The following is a 27,121-nucleotide window of genomic DNA, read 5'->3' on the forward strand; positions in this document are numbered from 1 at the left end:
AGAAGAGAAGAGAAGAGAAGAGAAGAGAAGAGAAGAGAAGAGAAGAGAAGAGAAGAGAAGAGAAAAAGAAAGGAAAGAAAAGGAAAGAGAAGAGAAGAGAAACCAAGTTTAAAAATAAAATAAAAACTGGGGCGCCTGGGTGGCTTAGTCAGTTAAGCGTCTGACTTTCGCTTAGGTCATGATCTCGCGGTTCGTGGGTTCGAGCCCCGCGTCGGGCTCTGTGCTGACTGCCAGCTCAGAGCCTGGAGCCTGTTTCACAGTCTGTGTCTCCCTCTCTCTCTGACCCTCCCCTGCTCAAGCTGTCTCTCTCTCTCTCTCTCCTAGAAATAAATAAAACATTTTAAATAAATAAATAAATAAATAAAATAAAATAAAATAAAAACTGTAGTGTGCAAAATACATACATTGAAAACTACAACATTGCTGAGGGAAATTAAAGACCAAAATACAATGAGACACTGTGTTTGTGGATCTGAAGACTCCGTATCATTCAGATGTCAATTCTATCGTTTTATGTGCAGATATTATGCAATCACAAAAATCCCAGAAAGCTTTTTGTTTGAAATTAACAAGCTCAATTTAAAACATAAGTGGGAATGCAAAGGACCTACCTACAGTAGCTAAAATAAAAGAAGAATAAATTTGGGTGACTTACAATACCTGATTTCAAGACTTATCCTAAAGCTACAACTGGCATAAAGACAAATAGATCAATGGAACAAACTAGAACCAAAGTAATTCAGTGGTTCCTCCATCTGAATAAAGTTTTCAACAAATGTTGCTAACAACTGGATACCTACATGCAAACCAGTGCACTTCAATGCTTACCTCACACCATATTAAAAAAATTAACCAAAATGGATCATAGACCTAAATATAAAAGCAAAAATGACATAACTTCTAGAACACAAGTGATATCTTAATGGCTTTGGATTTGGCAAAGATTTCTTAAATATGTTAAAAAAATCACAAACATCAATAAATTGGACTACATCAAAATCAAAAGCTTTTGCTCTTCAAAACATTTTGCTGGAAAAATGAAAAACCACATCCTGAGAAAAAAAACATGTATCTGAAAAGGACTTGTAACTAGAATATAGAAAAAAACTCCTGCAAATTAAAAAGATAATCTATTTTTTTAATGGACAAAAGATTGGAACAGTTCACCAAAGAAGATGTATACAGATGGCAATCACACAAAAATATATTCAATATTATTAGGGAAATGCACATTAAAACCCTAATGAAGTGCTATTACAACCCATTTAGAAAGGCTAAGAGACAAATCATGAAGTAATCATACCAAGCATCCTTGAAGATATGGAGCAAGTGGAACTCTCAAACATTGCTGATGGGAATGGAAAATGCTGGCAGGAAAAGTTTGGCAGTTTCTTTTTTATTCTAAGTCGGCCCCATGCCCAGTGCAGAGCCCAATGTAGGGCTTGAACTCATGAGATCATGAGATCTGAGATCAAGACCTGAGCTGAGATCAAGAGTCGAACTTAATCATCTGAGCCACCCAGGCACCCCTGGCAGTTACTTTTAAAAATACTTTTACCATGGGGCGCCTGGGTGGCTTAGTCGGTTAAGCGTCCGACTTTCGCTTAGGTCATGATCTCGCGGTTCGTGGGTTCGAGCCCCACGTCGGGCTCTGTGCTGACAGCTCAGAGCCTGGAGCCTGTTTCAGTCTGTGACTCCCTCTCTCTCTGACCCTCCCCTGCTCACGCTGTCTCTCTCTCTCTCTCTCCTAGAAATAAATAAAACATTAAAAAAATTTAAAAAAAAATATTTTTACCATGTGACACCTAGCCATTATTCCACTCCTAGGTATTTACCCACGAGAAACTAAAGATTATGTCCATTATGTCTTGTACACGAATGTTCAGTTTTATCTGTGATAGCCAAAAACTGAAAACCAACCCAGAAGTCCACCAGCAGGTAAATGGATAAACAAACTGTGATACATTCATACAATAGAATACTACTTGGCAATAAAAAGGAGAGAAACTGATACATGTAATATGGAGAATGAAAGAAGCCTTATAAAAAGAGTATATATGTATGATTCCATTTATAAAAAAGTCATACATAAACTAATCTATAGTGACAGAAGCAAATCAGTGGTTCCCTGGAGGTTGAGAGCACAGGGAGGAGAGGGGGAGGGAGGACTTAACAAAGAGGAACAAGGAAACTTGAGGGTGAGGAACATGTTCACTAATTTGATTGTAGTGATGGTTTCACAGATGTATATATGTCAAAACTCATCAAATGTATACATTTTAAATATTTAAAGTTTACTGTACATCAATTATGCCTCAAAAAGTATATATGTAAATATATAAATTTGTGTGTATTTTTATATTAAGGGATCTTTTTCACCCAGTTAGGGACCTTTTTCACCCAACAAACTAGCAAAGATTTAAAAAGCTGATAAACCTGTGCTGGAAAAGCTGTGAGGAAACAGATAATCTCATACATTCCTGGTGGGAAGGTAAAAAGGTACCCTCTATTTGGCAATAATTATCAAATATTACAAATGCATATATCCTTTATGCCAGCAATTCCTACTATAAGTATTTGCATATCTACTCGTGAATAGGCGAAATGACATAAACAAGGTGTATAAAGTTCCAGAGTACAGAAATCTAAAGAGACTCAGCAGTACAGGACTAGTTAAATAAATTATAGAACATTCATATAGTAGAGTACTAAAGCTATAAAAGAATGGAGAAACTGTACATGACAGGCAATAAAAACTCCAAGACTTGCTAGTAGAAAGAACAATGCCTATAAGACAATACTTCTGTATTTGTGAAAGAGAGATATAATATAGTCACACATTCACACTGTTATATATGTATAAATTAGACTTTTAGAAGAAATTAGTAAAGAAGTTCCTCAAGGCGTTGAAAATAGAACTACCCTACGATCAAGACGATCTTTGAAGCTGTCCCTGAAGTTACAGCTAAGAGAACATAGCAGCCCGGGAAGCCTAGAGTGGAGACTGATCCTGTGAGAGAAAAGGGTTCATCATGGTGGATGACTTAAAGCGATTCCTGTATAAAAAATTAACCAGGTGTTGAAGGTCTCCATGCTATTGTTGTGTCACATATAGATGGAGTGCCTGTTTGTTATTAACGTAGCCAATGATAATGTTCCAAAGCATGCTTTGAGATCTGGTTTCTTAACTACTTTTGCTCTTCCAACAGACCAAGGGACCCAACTTGGACTTTCAAAAAATAGAAGTATCATCTGATATTGTAACACCTACCAGGTGGTTCAATTCAATTGTTTACCTTTGGTGGCAACTTTCATAGCCAGCAGCAATGCCAATGCAGGACTAATTGTCAACCTACAAAAGGAACTTGCTCCATTATTTGAAGAATTGAGACAAGTTGTAGAAGTCCATGTGGAAGTGGTTTTGATGTATACCTTACTTTCTTTATAACAGGCATATATCAATCCAGCCATCTTTACCGACGGCAACAATACTTGTGTCCATGTACTCAAGAAAGGGCCCCTTTCCTACCTTACACTAAATAAAGAGCCTGTAGATAAAATTTATGGATAGATTATCTTTTCTCATGTAGGGTATTTTCTTAGTGAGATCTGGGGATACCACAGAAATAGTTTAATACATGGTGTTAGCCAGTCACCAACTATGCATGAAATTCTATTCAGTGGGTCAGAATAAAAATGGTACTTTGAGGGCACCTGGGTGGCTCAATAGTTGGTGAAGCATCTGACTTGATTTCAGCTCAGGTCATGATCTCATTATTCATGAATAGGAGCCCCAGGTCGGGCTCTGCACTGACAGTCCAGAACCTGCTTGGGATTTTCTCTCTCTCTCTCTCTCTCTCTCTCCATCTGCCCCTCCCCTGCTCATATTCTCTTTCTCCTCTCTCTCAAAAACAAACTTTTAAACTTTTTTTAAAAAATTAAAAAATGATCTACTTGAGCCATTAAGTGCTTCCTAATATATAATATGCCCAGTACTATAAAATGAAGCAGGCGCTTTTTATTGTGAATAACAATGAGGACATATTTTTCTGTATAGTGTTTTATTTCTTTGTAATGAGTGTGAGGAAGATAATAATGGCTTAGTAAAAGTAACAGAATCAGTAAAATTACTAAAAAGAAGAAGAAGAAAAGAACTGCCCTATGATCCAGCAATTGCACTACTAGGAATTTACCCAAAGAATACAAAAACAGTAATTCAAAGGAATACATGCACCCCAATATTTATAGCAGAGTTACCTACAATAGCCAAATTATAGAAACAGCTGAAGTATGTACTGATAGATGGATAAAGAAGAGGTAGTATATATACACAATAGTATACTATTCAGCCATAAAAAAGAATGAAACCTTGCCATTTGCAACAACATGGATGGAGCTAGAGAGTATTATGCTAAGTGAGATAAATCAGAGAAAGACAAATACCATATGATTTCACTCATATATGAAAATTAAGAAAACAAATGGGCATAGGAAAAAAATGAGAGAGAGAGGCAAACTAAGAAATAGACTCAACTACAAAAAACAAACTGATGGTTGCCAGAAGTGGGATGGGTGTGGGGAATGGGTGAAATAGGCGATGGGGATTGAGGAGGGCACCTGTGATGAGCACCAGGTGATGTATGGACATGCTGAATCACTATCCTGTATACCTGAAACTAATATAATGTATGTTAATTGGATTTAAAAACTTAAAAATATAATAAAGAACCATAATTTTAAAAGAAAGTCTTTTTCAGATTTCTATCAAGCCACATCAGCAGAAATTGTCCTTAAGAGCTTATTTTGGGGGTGCCTGGGTGGGTCAGTCGGTTGGGCGGCTGACTTCAGCTCAGGTCATGATCTCGTGGTTCGTGGGTTCAAGCCCCGCATCTGGCTCTGTGCTGACAGCTAGCTCAGAGCCTGGAGCCTGTTTCAGATTCTGTGTTTCCCTGTCTCTCTGACCCTCCCCTTCCCATGCTCTCTTCTCTCAGAAATAAATAAAACAGGTAAAAAAAAATTTTTTTTTACCTGTTTTATTTATTTCTAGGAGAGAGAGAGAGAGACAGCATGAGCAGGGGAGGGTCAGAGACAGAGGAAGTCACAGACTGAAACAGGCTCCAGGCTCTGAACTGGCAGTCAGCACAGAGCCCGACGCATGGCTCGAACCCACGAACCGCGAGATCATAACCTAAGCGAAAGTCAGACGCTTAACCGACTAAGCCACCCAGGCACCCCAAAAAAAATTTTTTTTAAAAAAGAGCTTATTTTGGCTTCTTTCAGGACTGCTTTTATTGAGATGCACTTAGATGGTATGTCATGGTCTCTACTGTATTTATTATCTAGAGAGGAAAATGATTGTATCAAATAATCTCCTTTATCAGGATTCAATAGAAAAATTCCTCTCAAGACATTAAAGCATCTCTTTTTTGAACTCTTACCCCCTACCCATCTTATTTTCCTAGTGGTATTTTCCTTTAGTTTCAATTTGGTGGTTAAGTTCTTTTCTAATTTATGAATTTCAATAAGCATCATTAATCCTTTCTATAATCCATCAGATAATTATATTTAATAATGATTAATTCTGTTGAGTAAGTTTTGGGGATCTAATTACAGCAAGGTACTATAGTCAGTAACACTATCATATACTTGAAAGTTACTAAGAGTAAATCTTAAATGCTCACATTACTCACACTCACACACACATACACATACACAAATATAATTATGTGCAGTGATGGAGGTGTGAACTAATCCTACTGTGTTAATCATTCCACAATATATACATGTATCAAATCACATTGCATATCTTAAACTTATACAATGTGTCGATTATATCTCTAAATCTTGAAAAAAACACTTAAACATTAAAAGACTGAAAATTAAAGGAGCGCCCGGGTGGCTCAGTCGGTTAAATATCCAACTCTTGGTTTTGGGTCAGGTCACAATCTCACAGTTTGTGAGTTTGAGCCCCGCATCGGGCTCTATCCTGACAGCGCACAACCTGCTTGGGATTCTGTCTTCCTCTCTCTCTCTGCCTCTCCCCCTCCCCAACTTGCGTGCGAGCACTCTCCCTCCCTCTCTCAAAATAAATAAATTTAAAAAGTAAAAAATAAACACTAAAACAAAAATAATAAAGTCTGATCTAGCTACTGTAAATACTTTCAAATGGGCTTAAAATACTTTTAGCAATGGTTAACATTCATACATACCCATCCTGTCCCACCAGTAGCCAAAGGACACCATGTTAAAAGTGGTTTAGTTTTAAAAACTAAACTGAACTCATGGCTGCTGGCATCATCAGCCCATGCTCTATCAAACTGCAAAATAAAACGTGTTTAAACCAGATTTCTTTAAATGACATGACTGTGTTATTTTGTAATTATCTACATGAGAAATCACTCTAATCCCAAATGTACACTAGCCTATCCTCCCTTTTCTGCATCTATCAAATATCTTAAAATAGACAAAAAAAAAACAGAAACAAAAATAAACACCACTTACCAGTAGCATAGATGGCTTTGTAAAGCAAATAAATATTCATTAAAACTTTCAATGGGCTTCTCCTGTAGCACATAGTCAATGCGCTGGCCTCCGTTCAGCATTCCCACATTGATGGGTGGGACTTCTTCTTTAACTGCCACAGGCGTCTCTTCTGTGTTAACATCTGGACATGGAGGAACAACAATAACCATCTAAAAGCTTCCAGCCCCCCAAGATTACCCTTACTTCCCCCTCAAATGGCCAAATTTACAGTGGGACGAGCTACTCTCTGTTCAGAAAGCTCTCTGCACCTTCCTCCTCTCAATCCCCTCAAAGTTTCTCAAGTCACAATGATTTTGTCCAATCCCATTTTTTCTTTCCTGTACCTCTGATACAGCCAATTCACTTGCATCTGCTTTATAAATAAATGCACCTACAGAAATCTTTAGACAATTGAAAATTAAAGCAAAAAGAATGCAACATTAACTGAAATTAAGAGGAGATATACAAGCTAGTGCCCAGCCAGGAAAATAAAACTGACTCATGAATACACAGACATTCCCCTAAAAAAGCTTCACAGAGGAGGCTCCTAACATCGTGCCCAGACTTCCCAAGTGAGAGATGTCTTTTAATGCCTCTTTACCAGATGCTTAGCTTCTCTGGACATCTTTCTCACAAATAAATGTTTTTCCATAATTTGTGGCTATTTGATAATAGAAAAGACTAGCAGACCTGAAGGCCCATTAGGACTCAGAGTATTGGTCCTGTACAATAAAAACGGAAAAACAGATTAAGTAAAAACTCTTGAGAAGAAGAATTAAATCATGGAGTTACTCTTATCTGATCTCATGTACGAAATCAAAGTGTACAGTGTCACTGACCACTTAGCTTCTCTGAACTTGATTCCGATTCTGCTTCTGTTTCTTCTGTAGTTTCTGAAGCTTGTAAGGCAGGGTATGGAGCTCTGGTAAAAGACTTCCAGGCCATCCGCAGTGAACACAGCAAGTTGTTCTTAAGGTCCATACTCATCCTGGTCAAGCCTTCTCTCAGTTCTGAAACATATATGAATAAAGAACGTTACATGATTTACAAAGAATTTAGGATCCAACACAATTAAATAAAGTGAATGAGATCCAGTCAGTCTGGATCTGGCCAGACGGTCTAGAATTACAAATTCTGTACTCAGATTTACCTAAGTGCATCCGCTTCCTGCCTTTATGATGTGGTATCAGCATTGGTTCAAATTCCACTCCTGGGACTACCATCGGTTCAATCCTATAGGCCACAGGATCAAACTACATAGGAAAAATAATAGCTACATATATAGTTCTGCTAAAGACACTCAGAAAGTCTTAGGAACTTTATATCAGGCAAGAATAATTATAAGCTCATTTAAAAAAAGTTATTTTGCCTCATCACTTTCAGATTCAAACGATTATAAGTTGTTTCATTACCACAGAATAATATAGAAAAAAGCAAATCAACACAACAGAAAATTATATGCTCTTGGGGCACCTAGGTGGCTCAGTGGGTTAGGCGTCAGACTCTTATTTTCAGCTCAGGTCATGATCTCGCAGTTCATGGGATCAAGCCCTGCACTGGGCACACACTGACAGCATGGAACCTGCTTGGAATTCTCTCTCTCCCTCTCTCTGCCCCTCTCCCTGCTTAAGCACATGCATTCTCTTTCTCTCTCCTCTCTAACACCCCTACTCTCAAAATAAAAAAATATTTAAAAAAAAAAAAAAAACAGAAAATTATGTGCTCTTTACTAATGAGCCCCAATATTCAGGTGAAAACATGTCCAATGCTTACAGGGTGATAAATATTGAAGAAACCTTTGCATGTTGGAAATTTATAGTCAGGATCAATCCTTTTTAGTCCTCGGACAGTAAGGAACATTCCAATGGGCGAGCCAAAGGCAAAGAATATTTCTGGTTTGTAGATGAGCCGGGGGTATTTTACAGACACCTGGAAAGAGGATATAAAAGTATCTCTCACTAATAACAAAAGTGACAACTGTTCCTACCATACCAATGGCAGGCAATAAAATGACCAAAGAGTTTTAATTAGAATTGTTACCTGCCCAATGCCAACATCCAGATAGTCACCATTTCCAGCAGCGTTCGTTTTATTGCAAAATTCCAATTCTCTGGGGATGTTAGATACGTTCACCCCTGAAGCTGGCTTCACGGTTGGTTTATTAATACCCTAAAGAATAAAATAATGCCATGAAACTATATAGTAGAAACATCCAAAGGCTTAGTTTTTTTTTATTGGTTTGAAAGGATGCTCAGGTGAGTTTTGAATTTTAGTTTGAGTCCTAAAAAAAAGATAAAGCTGATGAAAACAAAAATTGTCTTAAATGATAAAAAGACATCCCTACATTCTCTAAAGTGGTAAAAGCTGTACACAGCCATTTGGTCAGCAGTTGAAACTTTAGGCAACCAACAGGAGAGAAAACAACAGCAGAGCATGATGAAAAAGAATGCTGAGGGTTGCTAAGGAGTTTTAATGAAGTGCATGCCCTTTTAATGGAAGCAGAATGTCTTTATGAGTATAGAAAATAATATAGAAAAGCTGCCTGGCACCTTTCTGCTATTGGACTCTTCAATCTGCTGAAGCTCGTGATGGACGTCAAGCAAAAGCTTTCTTTTGACCACTTGAACTCCAACAGACTAATGGAAATCCCTGACTGGATCTGCTGTGTCCAGGTCTCCATCTGAAGTGCAGGCTCAGCATCTATCTGTTAGAAAGACCCAGTCTCTCGCCGAGAGGCCTCAGATACTCCCAAGGCGTGGTCCTGGGTCCCAAGTAATAGAATAGGAGGCCTCTAGTATGCTGGCCTCCTTCACAGAGTTATTTTTAATTAAAGAAACTATTCATTTCTGGCAAAAAAAAAAAAAAAAAAATATAGAAAAATGCTGGGCCAAGAACTGGGCCTTAAATAAAAACAACAGCCTGCTACAGAGTTGAAAGATAACTACTAAGATGTGAAAAGAAATTCAATGGCCAAAAAAACTGAATGTAGAAAACTGTTACAACGTGGATAAAGCCTAAGTTCATTATGTTAAAGTGAAAGAAGCCAGTCACAAAAAGCCACATTATTGTATGATTTCATTTATACGAAATGTCCAGAATAACAAAACCAGATTGACAGAAAAGCCAGTGGTTCAAAGGAGGAAGGAATGGGGAGTGACTGCTAATGGGTATAGGGTTTCTTTTCAGGGTGATGGAAATGTTCTCAAATTAGATAGTGGTAATGGTTACACAACTCTGTGAATATACTAAAACAGCTGAATTATATACTTTAAAAGGATGAATTTTATGGTAGGTGATGTGAATTATATTTCAATATAAGGTTATGAAGGGAAAAAAGTGGAATGGTGAAAAGACTCCAGGGGAGATAAGATTTCTGAAGTTAGTAATATTTTTAAAGATGTCACTATAGACAATGTGTTTAATGTCTAAAAAGAGAGCCAAAGATCAGTTACCAAAAGTTCTTAGCTGCCTAAAAACCTCACAATGCATAAGGATACAAGGATGCCAAAAACCGTTTAATCCTACAAGCTACATTAAACACATACCACTGAATGTTTCCTGGTCCTGAAGTAGTTTAATATCTTCTTTCTTGGTCCTAGGGGAATTCCCATTTCCTGAAGATCTTTGTCGGTACATAAAGCCTAGGCATAGAAAATCAAATCAAAATGCTTCTTATTTCTAGTCATAATAAAATGAATTAAATGTCCTGTTCTCTGAGAGGAATAAGACCTAAGCATTCTTGTTCTTTGCTTTTTATTACTAGGGCTCCCTAGTGGTACATCATTAATAATTTTGAGAAGAAAAGACTATTTTATTCATAAAAGCCTAGTGAAAAATAAAAAGTATCAATACTATAGTGTCAACGCTATAGTAATACAGATGACATTATTCCAAAAACAAAAACAAGACCTACAGAAGTGGGTAGGTAACGCATGACACAAAACACTCCTTGATCTCCATGCTGACTTAAATGTCACATTCCTTAGAAAGATTATACCCCTACTCATGGACACAAGCAGTAAGAATATATAGCAAATGCAGAGCATGAAACCCACGAACAATCAGTATCTCAGCTTCAGTGCTACTCACCTGACAAGGTTAAGGCTTCCTTCACCCTCCTAGACTAGGTTAGTTCTTAATACCACTGTGTACTTTTCCTACTTAGAACTTACCATAACTGTAATAAAGTATTTAATATGTGTCTTCGCCACTAAACTATAAACATAATGAGGAGAGAGACTGTATCTGTCTTACTGACGACTCTGTCTCTAGCAGTTGGTATAGTATGCCTGATCATATTAAGCATTCACAAAATATCTGTTAAATGCAAGAATGTACTGCAAACCTGAAAAAAGCACCAAAAAAGGGGCAAAAGCCAAAAACAAATAAATAAGCAACTATCAGTAGTAGAGCTCTTAAAAGTTTAACAGAAAATAATAGAATAGTTAGTGGTCATATATTCTTACTCATGTTTAAGTTTTCTGAGCTATGCTGTTTTTCAGTCTTTGCTCCGCTACTATGTTTGTCCATATGACTCCTCTGAACCTTGCACTCCCACAAAGCAAGATCACTTCATATGATAAAAAAAACACATAAACAAGCTAAAGGACATCACTAATGATAACAAGTATTTATGACTAAAATGATTCTAAAGGGCAGGCTCTTAGTAAGAGATAAGATGAAGATTAAGCAATAAAAACACTAAAAGTGGTACAGCATAAAGTTTTAAAAAAAGATTTTTACCAGAGCTTCCTTATCTACTTTCTCCTTCTCAAAGATACTAAGGAATTCAGAGAGCTGAAGTTTCTCCAAATCTTCCTCTAGTGTCAGTGTGTCTCCTTGATCCACGGCAATACCTGGTGTGTCCTAAAAATTAAATTGTAAAGCTCATATTCTCTGAATTTATTTAGATTTTCTTTTATTATTACTATTTGGCAATAAAAATGTATAAGGGTTCTGCATAAAGATACACTTAGCTTTAAATAAGTTGTAATTTATATAAAATTTAAATTAAGAAATGGTTAATCTTTAACTTTGCAACTTCAGTTGAAACAATGTTCTTAAATAAATGAATGCATGAATCATTATCAAAGTATTTTCAACTTCATTAACAAAACATTTATTGAGCTCTTATAAGACAAAGCCCCTGTCCTGGAAGAACTCATGGTCCAACAACATAAATAGGATACTTACATAAAAAAAGAAAACACACAAGATAATATATGCTAAGTACTAATTCAACACTAGATAAATGTTCATAAGACTTTTTGCAAAAGATGTTTAAACATCAAGTCCTCCCACTGCTTTCAGACAGAATTTCTATAAGTTGGATCAGTTTGCATCCAATTTATTCTTCATTTCCTCATCATATGCAAACTTTACTTCAGCTCGGTGATTCTATAATTCTAATAATAGATCAGAAGTACATATTTATAATGGAAAATAAGATAACCTATAGTTATTTTAGAATATGGCAAATATTTGTGGGAGCATATTGCTATCTTGCTTCTATTACCCAAGAGTGACAGAGATAATTACAAGTCTTTTAAAATTAAAATAAATGTAAAATCAATGTTACGGTATAAAACTAAACTAAGCAAAAAAACTAAAAGTCTAAAATCTAAAAATCCATACTATGAAATAATATATGAGAACCTATCTGTACATCTAAATTACCTTTTCACTGTCAATATCCCCCAAAGAATCTTTCTGATTTGTTAGGATATCAAACAATATAAGCGAACCTATAAGTAAAATAGAAGAAGGGACAATTTCTAAGCATTGGCACTACATAGCTGTCTTTTATACAAAAAGTATTAAGTCAATTACCCATGTAGCAAAATCTATGAAGCAGGAAGTCTTTCTTGCCAATCCACCACCACCCTTCCAATCCCTTCCAAACGTTCACCACAGACCAGTTCTAGACCTCTGTATCTGATACTGATATAAGACATTGTACTTAAAGAACAGGTGTCCTTAATATGTGAGAGTCCTCTCCGGTCACAGAAATTCATTTGTTACCTAAACTATGACCAGCAATGGATACACCCCCTTTGAAATCAGGGTTCCTCTGCAGAAAAAGCGTATATATTCGGTTCATTTCAGAAGCAACTGTGTCCACAATAGTCTGACAGTAGGTGGGGCTATTGTAGAAGAAGACATCCAGAATTGTGTCATTGGTGAAGTGCCTTAGGCGGTTAATGCTGGGCAGAGTTATTCGCTGCAGATCTCTGGAAAAAAAAAAAAAAAAAAAAGATATTTTAAGCAGAAAACCTAATACATTCCAAAAGCCCCTCTAAGTTATTATCCAGCTTAGCCTTCAAGCTTAGATTTAGATACTTAAAGATACAACAGGCCATTAATCAATTTACAGGAAATACAGAGGACTCAGAGACAAGTTTAATTAAGCCAAAAGGGGGGCGCCTGGGTGGCTCAGTCGGTTAAGTGTCTGACTTTGGCTCAGGTCATGATCTCACAGTTCGTGGGTTCGAGCCCCACGTCAGCCTCTGTGCTGACAGCTAGCTCAGAGCCTGGAACCTGCTTCGGATTCTGCTTCTCTCTCTCTCTCTCTGACCCTTCCCTACTCACGCTTTCTCTCTCTCTCAGAAATAAATAAAACATTAGCTTCTGCACAGCAAAGGAAACAACCCAGAAAATTAATAGGCAACCAACGGAATAGGAAAAGATAGTTGCAAATGACATATCAGATAAAGGGTTAATATGCAGAATCTATAAGGAACTCACCAAACTCCACGCCCGAAAAACAAACAACCCAGTGAAGAAATGGGCAGAAGACATGAACAGACACTTCTCCAAAGAGGACATCCAGATGGCCAACAGACACATGAAACGATGCTCAGCATCCCTCCTCATCAGGGAAATACAAATCAAAACCACACTGAGATACCACCTCACGCCAGTCAGAGTGGCTAAAATGAGCAAAACAGAGACCTCTAGATGCTGGCGAGGATGTGGAGAAACGGGCACCCTCCTGCACTGTTGGTGGGAATGTAAACTGGTACAGCCCCTCTGGAAAACAGTGTGGAGGTTCCTCAGGAAACTAACAATAGAACTCCCTTATGACCCAGCAATAGCACTGCTAGGAATTTACCCAAGGGATACAGAAATGCTGAGGCATAGGAGCACATGTACCCCAATGTTCATAGCAGCACTCTCCACAATAGCTAAAACATGGAAAGAGCCTAAGTGTCCATCAACAGATGAATGGATCAAGAAGATGTGGTTTATCTATACCATGGAATACTACATGGCAATGAGAAACAATGAAATCTGGCCATGTGTAGCAACATGGATGGACCTTGAGGGTGTTATGCTGAGTGAAATAAGTCAGGCAGAGAAGGACAAATACCATATGTTTGCACGTATAGGAGGATTAGGAGGAACTTGACGGAGGACCAAGGGGGAGAAGAAGGGTGGAAATGGTGGGGGAAAGGGAGAGAGGCAAACCATGAGAGACTCTTGAATGCTGACAAAAACTGAGGACTGATGGATGTGGGGGGGAGGGGGGGATGGGCATGAAGGAGGGCACTTTGGGGATGAGCACTGAGTGTTATGTAGAAACTAATTTGACAATAAACTATTTGTTAAAAAAAAATAAAAAAAAGAAATAAATAAAACATTAAAAAAAATTTTTTTTTAAAGCCAAAAGGATGTCATCAGCAAAAGTCAGTGAGACCTTATACAAGACAAACCTATAGTTGTTCTTCAATACATTCATTGTAAGGAAACAAGACATGGAAAGATAATCAAGAAATCAAAAGAAAAATTGCTGAATTGCAACTTATGGTCCTCACTTAGATCCCAGTTTAAAATGTGTGTGTGCACTTGTGTATGTATACGAATATGTATATTTGGTGATACCAAGAATTTTTTAGGTGTGATAATGGTGTTATGGTTAACATATTTTTAAAAGTCCTTTCAGACATACAAACATTTACAAATGAAGTATCTTAAGGTTTGGTTCAAAAATAACATGATGGGAAAAAATAACAACATGGTGGAGGGATGGGCAGTAGATAGGGATAGGAAGATAACAGAACAGAATTGGCCATGTGTTGAGACTTGTTGGAACTGGGTAATCATGATCTGTACATGAAGATTCAATACATAAGCTACTTTTGTGTACAAAATTCTCTACCATAAAAAAAAGTTTTTTTAAAAGATGGAAAATACAAGAGGATTTTCCTAGAATTCTCAGCATTAAGGTTTTTGGATCACAAGTCAAATGATAAATGGATCAGCTCCCTTTCTCAATGCAGAATTTCTAAAAGCTGAAAGAAGGCAAACAGAACTCGTATCCCTCAAAGGAAAACCATGCGGACATTATCTAAATCAACTTTGTTAAAGTTTTCTCAAAATACCCAGAAAGATTCCTCAAAGATTCAACAGTTTCTGTAGTTTAGAGGACAAAATGCCCTTAGTAACCTCTTCGTATCAGTTCAAATATGAATATGAACTCCATACCTAGTAAAAGCAACACAATATAACACCTGGCACATGAAATATGCTCACATCATATAGTATAAAGAACTGAGAGACACAGAATCAGGAAAACCATTTCCAAGATCAACATGGAAATAAAACTAATTACTTCCTTTATCTTCCACAGAAGCATTTGTCAGTTCTATCCTAAAACTATATTATGAACACACTTCTTTTTAGAGAGCCTATAGCTCTCCAGAATATCCTGAATATGAGGCAAGACATTACCATAAAATCTACAAACAAAACTACTGGGCTTGTGACTTAAGAAAGCCATCACTTAAGGGGTGCCTGGGTGGCTCAGTTGGTTGAGCATCTGACTTTGGCTCACGTCATGAGTTCAGGCCCCTCACTGGGCTCACTGCTGTCAGCACAGAGCCCACTTTGTGGAGTCTCTGTCCACCTCTCTCTCTACCTTTCTCCAGCTTGCTCTAGCTTTAAATAAATAAATAAATAAAACATTAAAAAAAAAAAAAAAGAAAAGAAAAGAAAGCCATCACTTAAGAGGCGCCTGGATAGCTCAGTCAGCTGAGTATCCGACTCTTAATTTCAGCTCAGGTCATGATCCCAGGGTCATGGGACTGAGCCCCACTTTGGACTCCATGCTGAGCACATGGAGTTCTTCTTTCCCCAGCTTATGCTCTTTCTCTAACACAAAATCAGAGGGAAAAGCCATCACTTAAAAGTTGTACCAATTTAGGGTACCAAGCCTGGGTGGCTCAGTAGGTTGGACATCAGACTCATCAGGTCATGCTCTCATGCATGGTTCTGATAGTACAGAGCCTGCTGGAGATTCTCTCTACCTCTCTCTCTGCCCCTCCACACTTGTGCGTGCGCTCTCTCTCTCGCTCTCTCTCTCTCAAAATAAATAAAGTTTAATTTTAAAAATGTACCAATTATACTTCAAGTAATATTAATAATTTAATGTTTAGGAATTTCCTTTTTTCCCCCCAAATGTGGACAAATATTATCTAAATAAGATCACAAGAGGAACAATAAAATACTTTGTATGTCTTGAGGTAGGTTAGCTTTGACATCTGACAAAGGAAATGCTTATACACTGGGAAGAAAGCAATGTTTGGCTTTAATGCTAAAGAAAGAATATATCTGTAATAGTAAAAGGTAATGAGCTAATAAAACATACTGGAAGAAGATATGCCCAGCTCTTTACTCTTTACTCAGGCTAGTTAAATCAACGGATTGGCCAACATTAAATAATGTTTCTCTAAGAAAAGGCATAGAAGTACACAAAACTTACTGAAAAAAATTTTAAACAATCAGCTATAAGCAGAAACATACCAAACATATCAATGATCAGAAAACAGATTACAATCATAGTTAACAGCTCAAATATGAAAGGTATTACTCACACATCCACACCAGTAGAATGCAAAGGACTATGCCAGTTGACTGGAAGAAATTCTACCCTCCCGATCTGCTGATTTTCTTGGGCTTTCTTAAAATGTGTCTGTAGTAGGTTCAAGGAAACACTGCGAAAATCATTAACTGAAAAAGAAATGAACTTAATGCATCACCAGAGAAGCAATGAACTTACAAAATTAGGATACAACGGATCATGTAATTATATTCTATCTTCATGTGCTTAGAACACATATTTACCAGAGTCAAAAAGAGCAAGTGGTATTTAGGGAACGTTATTAGTGCATACAGGAAAAGCTGTTCCCTTAACCCAGAACTTTATTTTACTATATAAAACATTTCACCTAAACAAAAGCTAACTTCAAAACTTCTACTGTGTCATGGGAACTGTTTAACTTTTTTAATAAAAAAAGAAAAAAAAATGACTATTTCAATTGGCCTTGCAGTTAGATTCTTATTCTAACTTTGTGGTTCTTATAAACAACCACAATCCAATATTTTAAGTTTTAAAAAAATACAGTTATTTGAAATTCATACTATATCGATCTTAACCTTCCAGAATATTTATGCTTAGAAGCATTAACCAGTAGGAGAAGATTCCCAAATTGGGACAATTAGACTCTGAATATATACTGTTAAGTTTTAGAGGACACTACCTTTCAAAATCAAGTTATACTAATGACCTAAATATTCCAAGAGCTTTATCCCGCTATGAATTACACAAATGATTGAAGGTTCTGTTATCCATTTAAACTATATCATTTTTTTTTGGTTCCCTTTAAATTTGGAATAGTTAGAAAGAGGATCATCACATCATAATACAATTTTATAAGGATTAAGGGCCTGTTCACTCAAGATTTATTAGTTAAGAGTATAAACTATTAGCCTAGGGAATTTACTAGTACTTTAGGTCTAAGTTAAGAAGCTTTACCCCTTTGCCACCTGTCTTTAGCTCTCCAAATCTTATTATGCAGATAAGACAAAAGACTAAAAACAATACCTTGTCTCAGCTCATAGAAGCACTAATACTCCCCTAAAATGATTTAATCTTATACACTTTGCAAACCTACCACATTGTACAATGCTTCGAAAGCGGAGATCACAAGCTGGTCCAATCCCATGGACTACAAAAACCAAGTGATCTATTTGTAAAGGTTCTCCTATAAATGAAATTAAAAAGACAAATTATTTCATATAACTGGTCTTATATTCTAAAATCAAACATTCACAATGAATGGGTTACAAACATGAGCACATCACTTTAAAGGACACAAAATAGTCCTGTATTTTACTTAGCAAAAATACAGAGATTTTACTGTGTTTCTAATTTATCTTAACATAAGTCTATGAAAAAATTTTTCAGACTTTCTAAAACTTTTTATTTTGAAATAACTACAATCTTACAGAAAACATCCAAGAACAGTATAGACACTTCCCTATACTTTTTATAAATTCAACACTTAACATTTACCACAGTTGCTTTATTATTCTCTATGTGTATGTGTTTACACAAACATTTTTTTTCCCTGAACGATTTGGAAGCAGGTTGCATAGATCATCGGATTGCCCATCCCACAACATATACTTGGCAACTTTAAAATAGACATTTATATGTATTAAGATTCTTACTACATGAAGCAATGCGGATCTCAACTCATAAGAAAATCATGTGATTAAATCATTTTTAAGTTTTGAGGTAATCCAAATCCATAGAAAAAGGTCACAATTTAAGTAATAAATAAGTGTGGGAGAAGAAAAAAACTGGGTGGCTCAGTCAGTTGAGCATCCTGCTCTTGGTTTCAGCTAAGGTTCTTAAGTTCAAGCCCCACATCAGGCTCCACACTGACAGTGCAGAGACCTGCTTAGAATTCTCTCTCTCTCCTCTCTCTCTCCCCCCCCACACACAAAATAAATAGAGTTTAAAAAAAGAAAAAGAAGAAAAAAATAAATCGTTAACATTACCACAATGAATGTCAACAGAGATGTTCTCAACCCCTCTCTTCACTGTTCTTGGTCGACCCTGTTCAGTGGGTGTTGAACCCCATTCATCAGATCCTGCAACTGGCTGGTAATGCACCATAAGCTTAAACAGAAAAAGTCAAAGCAATAAATATATTCTACATTATAGACATCTCTATTTATACACTGTGAAGGACACAAACATGTCTTTCAAAACAGAATAGTCGAATCTCAACTGGAGTTTTGACATGCAACTCCAATAGCTTGAAATGAGAACCCTGAAAATATAGTAGGCCAATGTTGCACATGTTAAATACTTTATAATTTTGTCAATTATACCTCAATAAAGCCAAAAAAGAAAAAAATACATCAGGCTAACAGATCTTTCAATAATGTCCTACACATGTAAGATATGCTCACATGTGTTAGTGATATTCTTAATTGATAGTGGCATAATTTTCACTAAGAAAATTCTTTTGTATAAACTGAATTAGGTAAAAAATGGTGGCAGTGGCTACAAATTTAAGTTTCATAACTGTGAATGCAATATAAAAATTCCCAAAGGTTATCCTAAGTAGAATCCCTATGAAAAAGAAACTAAGTTCTCCTTAGTAATGCAATTAATCTTTAATCCCACATGAAAGAAAAGTTTAATTTGCTTCACCTTTGGATTGTGTAATATAATAATTTCTCTGTTAGGAGACTCCAGTTTCTTTTTCCACTCATCCAGAGTTACAGCAAGCATGTAAGCTTCCTTAAAAGAAAACACCTTTCATTAGATTCCTCTAACAGCTTTCCTATTAAATTGAACTTTTTTTTTTTTTCTCCAGAATACTGGTAGACAAACCATTACACAAGAATATCCAACTCCAATATATCAAATTATTTGAAAAATCTCTCAAAACTGCAACAGATAATAGTACACAACAAATAAAATCACTCCTAATTTTATCATCTAAACTAGATAAAATCACTGTTAACATTTTGATACACTTCTTTCAATAATATTAATGTCTACTCCAATTTAAAGAAAGCAAATTTCATGCTGTTTCCAGAACCAGAAAAATAAAAGGCTAAAATGACCAATCCTGCAGTCATAGTTTAAATGTTAACAATGATTACCATTAGAGAAAAAAATTTTAATTTAAAGGCATAATGGGCATAAAAGCAGAACATAAAGGCATAGCTTTATCTTGAAACTAACTTGCAAAAAGAAATGCTATAAATGTAATCTGGACACAACCAAACTCTTTCTGAAAATTTCACTGAGTCACAGGAAAAGATTATTAAATAAGAGAAGGAAAAACGTGAAATGGGTCAGAGGAATACCTCTAATTCTTGGCTGAAGCTCTCAGAGTAGGGAACATACTTATTATCTTTGTCTCCCTTGTAAAACCAGGTACATCGTCTCACTTCTGAAGCTAGCTCATCCCAGTATACAGCGTACCGCATCCTCTCCCCCAAATGCACATCGTATCTGCCCCCATCAGTGGGGACAACTCTCCCATTGCAATCTTTTCCTATCACAGATTGGAAAAGGGAAAAGAAATAGATATATCAAAATAAACCTCCTAAAAAAGGAGCATAACAATTATGAGTTATATGCTAAATAATGTTATGAAACATACAAATGAAGTTTCTACTTGGTGAAACATTAAACACAATGGGGGCACCTGGGTGGCTCAGTTGGTTGAGCATCCGACTTTGGCTCAGGTCATGATCTCATGGTTCAGGCTCTGTACTGACAGTTTAGAGCCTGGAGCCTGCTTTGAGGATTCTCTCTCTCTCTCTCAAAAATAAATAAAACATTTTAAAAAACTAACATTACACAAAATGGAAATAATATATTTTTTTTACTACTTTACAAACCATCAAAACCATTCTTGGTTTCAATGATACATGAAAAAAATAATACCCAACACTATTTTGTTCTTTTTCTGAGGAGAGAGAACAATGTCTCATTTAAAAAAAAAAAAAGTATATAAGGCTTTTTTATGAATTTTTTGCTTGAGGGGCCAAAAGGTAAATTAATGACCATGACCACCATGATGTTAAAGTCGTTACCAGCATCATTCTTATTTCATAAAAGAAGAAAAAACAAGTGAGATTTAAAGAATTCATTCTCTTGCAATGTGACATCCCCTACTCTATAAACAAAAACTGAAACATAAGCTAGAACATAAAAAATAGCAGATAACTATGCAAAAAATTATAATAACTACTGTTTTCAAATACAGACCAAATTCTTAAATATATTTTTAAATGCTATAGAGACAACTAGAGAAAATCTAAAATTTATTTTTAATACTGCTCAATATAAGAACTATTACATTAGACTGAGAGAAATAGTAAGTCTTTATCTATTTCAAATCTTCATTTTCATCCTACCAGAACCATAGGCCTCTTCCAGCTGCTGTGAATCCTGAGAGTTAAAAGGAATCCACGTCTCCTTAGAATCTACTATTTTACAATAAAACCAATGAGGAGAAACTGGTTCGTACAAACTGCCAGGATCCATGTCTAGTAGCTCAAAGGAACTACATGAGTTTGGTGACGGGGATGGATCTGACTGGGACAATTGTTCCTGCTGTGACTCCACTGATGACATTTCGTTCTCTAAAAGACAAGATAAAAGAAAACTATGGGGAAAAAATTATTTTCCTTCTATTAACACTTAAATTGCTCTCTCTCTCACACACACACACACACACACACTTGTCATTTGAAGGAGCCACTTCTAAAAAAAAAATCTAAATCGAAACCGAAAATAGAAATAACTTCTAAATTAACAGCTGGACTTGAGAGGGAGCTTTAAACAAAATGTTTCTTATAGTCAGACCAACCTCTTTACACTGATCTCCCAATCCTCTCAGAAAACTGCATGGTTTTAATTAGACAATAAATTATAAGCCCACAATCGGAAGAAACACATGGTCAAAAACTTGACTGCAACAAAGCATCTTATCCCAGTTTCAACCTAAGTCTATTGATAAAGGCAAAAAATTAACTCCGTCTTAGTAACACCTAGATTTTGGGGCTCCAGACCCCTATCGTTACACATTCACATGATTACTAGAATCTTAAAATACTGAAAATAAAACTATTCACTTAAGAACCGGTCACCTTTTATGGATCCTTGAAGTGGGCTTCACTGAGGACTAGGGCACAAATTTGGAAAACTCGAACCCCAGTTTGAGCCACTGTGCGCAGCGCACCCACTCACATCTTCCAAGTCTCAGGTGAAAAGTAACAAGTGACCTCAAAAGCCTCCTTCTCTCAGAGAGGACTCTGGCCTACGTGGTCCGACCCTCCAACCCCGTCAACACTCAGCACTCGGCAAAGAACACCGCACACATCAAAGAGTCCTCCAGCTCTGCCGAGAGTGACCAGCGTTACTGGTACCGCGGCACGGAGCGCAGCGGGATGGCAAACACCTGGCCTCCTGAGCGAACGCTCTCGAGGCTATCGGCCACTTTTATCTCTTTTCCTAGCACCAATTTACCTCGGCCACCTTGGCGTGTCCCTTCTCCCCACGGCCCTGGGCCTTCTCTGGCCCGGATCCGGGATCTCAGGGCTCGGGGACTCGCCTCCTCCCGCTTCCAGCCCTGCGGAGAGGGGCGGAGCCACCAACGGAAACAAGGTAATTTCCCAATGTCTCAGGGCGCAGTCGATACAAAAGGGACCCCGACCGCTTCCCTAGGACCGAGGTCACCCACCCCCGGGCTGGTCCTCCCAGCACCCCCTTTCCCTGCCTCCGGCATCGCGTCCTACTCCGCCCCCGGCATCTCCATCCCGCAGTGCCTCCAACCCGCATCCCAGTGGGGCCTACCTCGGCCCAGCGCCCACCCCAACAAGCCGTCGCGGGGTCACCTGGCTGCCCGGCTGCCTTTCTCCTGCCCTCGCTGAGGGGGGCACATGTCCCCGCAGCGGCCTTTCCCCAGAGCCCAGGCGGGGCGGGGCGGAGCAGGGCGGAGCCTGCGGCGCTGCCAGGCTCGTGCCCCACACCGGGCTCCACTGCGCTCCCAGCGGGGGAGCGGCAGGTCGGGCCACTAAGAGAGAAGGTGAGGTGGCCTGGACCGCGGCGTGGAAGCGATGGGTAGGGCGAGGAGGGCAGCAAGAGACAGGCAGGAAGTGTCGCGAGAAGTGGAAGGAATCGCGCGAGATATGGCTCCTTCCAGCGGGCAGAGAGCCGGAGCGCCAGGCGCAAGGGCCGTGCGTGGGGCGTGCCTTCCCCTCCGAGCCCGCACGCGGCATCTCCGTGTGAGGTCGGAGGTCATTGAAAGGCAGGGACGGGGAATAACACGTTACAGGTGTAAGGGAGCGTTTTGAGTTTCAGTGAAAGACAAAGCTTCTTCAGGATTAATCAGCCCATCCTCCCCACTTGGTAGAGTAAATGGGAAAAGAGGCCCGCTGACCCCGGTATTACTCTGGCTGACCGCATAAAGGGCCAGGCAAGGTGCCGGGAACCGAGGGAGACGCAGATGCCATGCCCCTGGTGGCCAGTAGAACGACAGGGCGCGGACAGCAGCTTCCTCTACCCAGATTCCTGGGTGTACAGGAGAATGGATACCATTGGCATCTGCAAAGAAAAAAAGTTATCTCTGGGGCTCTGCCCCCTCCCCTTCTGTTTTATTAGGATTTCAAGGCTGCCAAAAAGATATGTCTAAAAAATGCAGAGGTGGAGGTGAGCTTCACCGGATTTAAAAGCTGCACAAGAGGTTGGAAAGGAGATACTTTTGTCCAAACAAGATGACATAATTGAGGTGAAAAGTTTAAGCCAATTTCCCACAGTCATGAAGCTAATGGCCCCGCCCTGCTCTCCTGAGTAGTTTTATGGAAGACCTCAGCTCCTTTGGGTATTCTGTAAGATACTTCCCTGTTTTCTAACTAGATTATAGGGCAAGGGTTCAGGGAATGTGTTTTATTTCTTCAGAACCGAGAAAAAATTCTTATAACACCTGAATTCTCTTACAGATTAATAGCCACACACAGATTTCCACAAGTTTACTTATCTCTTCTCAGATTTATCACACCTAAATAGTTTCTGCTCTGTGGGGGGAGAGTAAGGAATGATGGAACTGTCTAGGATCTTGTCAGATGATTAGCTAATATCACTAACAACTGGCACTTACTAAGCTCTTACTGCATTCTCTGTAGAGTTGTAAACATCTTACAAGCGTGATCCCATTTAGTCCTTATGGCAACTTGATGAAGTAGACTATAGTTATCCCTATTTGCAGAAGTAAAATGACTTACCCAAAGTCATACTACCAGCAACTGATGGAGTCAAATTATAAACACAGTATCTATATCTTCAGAGCCTCCACCTAAGTAACTTACCTAAAATCAGCCAGTTGAGTGACAAAACCAGAACTTGAATTTAGGTCCTCTATCTCCGAATCTCTATATCCTCTCTGCTAGGTGTTCACAGTTTTTTTTGTTCTCAGGAACTCTACACTGTAATTATTGAGAACCCTATAGAGTATTGTTTATGTGGGTTATATATATTGGTGTTTACTGTACTAGAAATTAAAACAAATTTAAATATTTACTAATTCATTTAAAATAACATTAAAAGCACATTTCTTGTAAAAGTTTTTTATGGAAAAATAACTTTTCCAAAATGAAAAAAGTCAGAAAAAAGAATGATACTGCTTTACAGTTTTGTAAATTTCTTTAATGTCTGGTTTAATAGAAAACTGTTGGAGTCTCATATTTGTTTCTGCATTCAAACTGTTCTAACTTTAGTTTTGGTTGATGCGTATGAAGAAAACCCAGCCTCCTTCAACTATATTGTAGCTGGAGAATATAGAAGAATATAGAATATAGAATGTAGAAGGAATTATTTTAATAGCCTCTTCAGATAATTGTGGCTATTCTTTTTAATGCTACACTAAAATTCAACAAATAGTGGCTTCTTAAAAGGTTAAGTTGTAGTATGAAATCTGAAAACGTATCAGTGAATTTTTTGTACTCTGATACATTAAAATCCATTGGCCTATCTTACACTTTGAATGGACTTTTTACCTACATGTGATTTATGACATCAAACAGTGGTCATTTGGAAAATATCAGTTCACTGTGCTATGCAGTCTTCCAAATATTAACACATTTCATAATACACTATATATGTTTTTAATTATCGCCAATCTCATTAGAAGAAAGTTTAAGTACTGGAAAGCTATCAAGCTCTTAGCAAATAAAAGTTCTCTAAATTCTGCTTTTTTCTTGAAAGGCCAGATTTTATCACAGGCAACAAATACCATCAGTTGTTTTCCTTGAAGTGACCAGCTCACTGTGTTTTCAAGAAAAGCTCTGTCAATAGCTAAATCTGACTAGCCCTCTTTTCTCTGTTGTACTTTTAAGTAAAAATGTTCTTCCATGAAAAAATGAGTGGCTAGTTCAGTTACCATTCAAATAATCTGTCTTGCTTTTTTCCTCAAGAGACCAGCATACTTTAGGATGCAGAACTGTTTTATGCACACTATTTTGTCACACGGAATTTGAAAAAGGTGTGAATGCAAAGGTTAGGATTTAATAAAAATTAATCATTTTACCTGTGAACAGTATTCTTAAATGTGCACTATTTTTATTATGGATGTGTGGCAGTACGCAATACAATGAATGACAGTACAATTTGTTTTCACTTCCTTAATTCCTGCTAAGGCACCAGCAGTTTTACCCACCGTTGCTTTTGCATCAACAGTGCAAATGTCAAAAACACAGCACAAAAAGCAAATTATGTCTTAGTATTAATAGTTTTTGTTGTTTTATTATTATTTTTTAAAAGTTTTATTTATTTTTGAGAGAGAAGTAGAGACGGTGTGAACAGGGGAGGGTCAGAGAGAGGAGACACAGAATCCGAAACAGGCTCCAGGCGCTGAGCTAGCAGTCAGCACAGAGCCTGATGTGGGGCTCGAACCCACATACCGTGAGATCATGACCTGAGCCGAAGTCGGACGCTTAACCGACTTAGCCTCCCAGGTGCCCCTGTTGTTGTTGCTTTAAAGTAGGTTCCATGCCTAGTGCAGAGCCCAACACGGGGCTTGAACTCATGACCCTGAGATCAAAACCTGAGCTGAGATCAAGAGTTGGATGCTTAAGGGACTGATCTTGTGACCCCTGAAAGGACCCCCAGCTTGCATGGACTATAGCAATTAAATGTGCCCACCCTGCAGCTTAGAATACAAAAGTAGTGATTAACACAGTACCTACTCTGAAGGAGTTCACAGTCCTAAGAGACAGGCAGATAAATAAATAATATCTTGAGCATCATGAAGAGACAGGAACCATATACACTGACAGTTACAAAAGAGGGAACAAATGACCTGGTATACCTCCAGAAATTCTCATTCAGTAGGTCTTTGATGGGATTCATGTATTTGCATTTTAAACAAGCACTCCAGATGACTTAGAGGCAGATAGTGTGGGATCTACACTTTAAGAAACACTGCCTTGGGGCACCTGGGTGGCTCAGTGGTTAAGCATCCAACTTTCACTCAGGTCATGATCTGACGGTTTGTGGGTTTGAGCCCCGCGTTGGGCTCTGTGCTGACAGCCAGCTCAGAGCCTGGAGATTGTTTCTGGATTCTGTGTCTCCCTCTCTCTCTGACTCTCCCCAGCTCATGCTGTCTCTCTCTCAGAAATAAATAAAACATTAAAAAAAAAAAAAAAAAAAGAAACGAAACACTGCCTTAAGCAGGTTTCCAAGAAGGCCCAGGAGGTAGGTTCAGAAAGAGAACATTTTATGGTATATGGCTCAAAACACACACACATGCACACACACACACACACTCACTCACTTAATTTCATGGCTATTGTTTGCAGTTGTATATCAAATCTTATACCAGAAAAAAAAAAAGGCAAAATCTGAAACAAACCCTATCTTTCTCTTTCAATTCTCTAGTGCAGGAGGCAGCACACTTTTTACTGTGAAGAGCCAGACAAATATTTCAGGCTCTGTGGGCCGTAAGGTTTCTGTCACAACTGATTAGATCACCTCTTGTAGCAAAAAAAAAAAAAAAAAAAATAGCCAGAGACAATAGGTAAACAGATCAGTATGGCTGTGTCCCAACAAAACTTTGTTTACAAAAGGAGGCAGTAGGTGACATTGGGTCTCTGGTGCTAGGCAGTTTGCTGACTCCGTGCTCTGGTACAGAAGATAATGCTAATTGCCAGTAAGCTGCCTCAAGAGCAAAAGCAAGAGTCTAAGGGTCATGAAACAACTGGATTTCATACCCAGAGTTGGAAAAAGTGTTAGGCATCAATTTTGAATTCCCATTTCTTTCCAAAATAAACCATATTTCAGCATTCAAAATGTATGTGTTGAGTGCCTATCAAGGCATTAGGTAAGAGGATACATCGTTTTTGGAGGCAGGAGTCAATACCTGGTGGACAGCTAGGCATCCTGAATGGAGACTACTCCACAGTTGTCTTGGATGCTCTGACTATAAAATAACAACAGCACTTCAGGCTGTGATGGTAGTTCTTAAATTCAAATAAATGGAAAAATATGCTAAGTAGATTCGTTAAAATGTAGATTTTTAGATCCAAAACCCAGAGTTTCTGATTAACTAAAATAGTTTAATCAGAGGAGTCATTGAATCTACATTTTAATCAAGAATATACAGGCAGGCACTGTGAGGCAAGGTGCTTAAATCAAGAAACAGAAGGCCTGAGCTAGAATTTTGGCTATACCACTAACTTTGTGTATAAAAGAACAAACCTGCATGGCTCAGTCGGTTAGGTGTCTTAACTC

The 27,121-nt window shown here is 37.9% G+C and overlaps 1 protein-coding gene and 1 pseudogene across 5 annotated transcripts in view; one reads left to right on the forward strand and one right to left on the reverse strand.

The window, feature by feature from the left end:
• Positions 1-22,407, reverse strand: part of DDHD2 (DDHD domain containing 2) — a 26,269-nt gene extending 3,862 nt beyond the window's left edge. For 3 of the 5 annotated variants that reach the window (XM_039242548.1, XM_039242546.1, XM_039242547.1), the window contains exons 1-16: positions 22,193-22,407; positions 20,752-20,979; positions 19,693-19,883; positions 19,028-19,117; positions 18,367-18,487; positions 17,475-17,564; positions 16,395-16,530; positions 12,544-12,752; positions 12,199-12,266; positions 11,266-11,388; positions 10,068-10,163; positions 8,563-8,691; positions 8,296-8,451; positions 7,673-7,775; positions 7,362-7,532; positions 6,502-6,664 (exon numbers count right to left, since the gene is read on the reverse strand). In XM_039242548.1, coding sequence (XP_039098479.1) covers positions 6,502-6,664; positions 7,362-7,532; positions 7,673-7,775; positions 8,296-8,451; positions 8,563-8,691; positions 10,068-10,163; positions 11,266-11,388; positions 12,199-12,266; positions 12,544-12,752; positions 16,395-16,530; positions 17,475-17,564; positions 18,367-18,487; positions 19,028-19,117; positions 19,693-19,883; positions 20,752-20,971 — 2,066 coding nt within the window. In that variant the 5' untranslated portion in view covers positions 20,972-20,979; positions 22,193-22,407. Of the gene's footprint in view, positions 1-6,501; positions 6,665-7,361; positions 7,533-7,672; positions 7,776-8,295; positions 8,452-8,562; positions 8,692-10,067; positions 10,164-11,265; positions 11,389-12,198; positions 12,267-12,543; positions 12,753-16,394; positions 16,531-17,474; positions 17,565-18,366; positions 18,488-19,027; positions 19,118-19,692; positions 19,884-20,751; positions 20,980-22,192 lie in introns of those variants that run through there. The other 2 variants (XM_039242549.1, XM_039242550.1) reach the window with 2 other exon arrangements.
• On the forward strand, positions 3,033-3,494 carry LOC120238669 (annotated as a pseudogene).
• Positions 22,408-27,121: the final 4,714 nt, after the last annotated feature.

This window comes from Hyaena hyaena, unplaced genomic scaffold (genome assembly GCF_003009895.1).
Source record: "Hyaena hyaena isolate Hyena2069 unplaced genomic scaffold, ASM300989v1 scaffold_215, whole genome shotgun sequence".
NCBI lineage: Eukaryota > Metazoa > Chordata > Mammalia > Carnivora > Hyaenidae > Hyaena > Hyaena hyaena.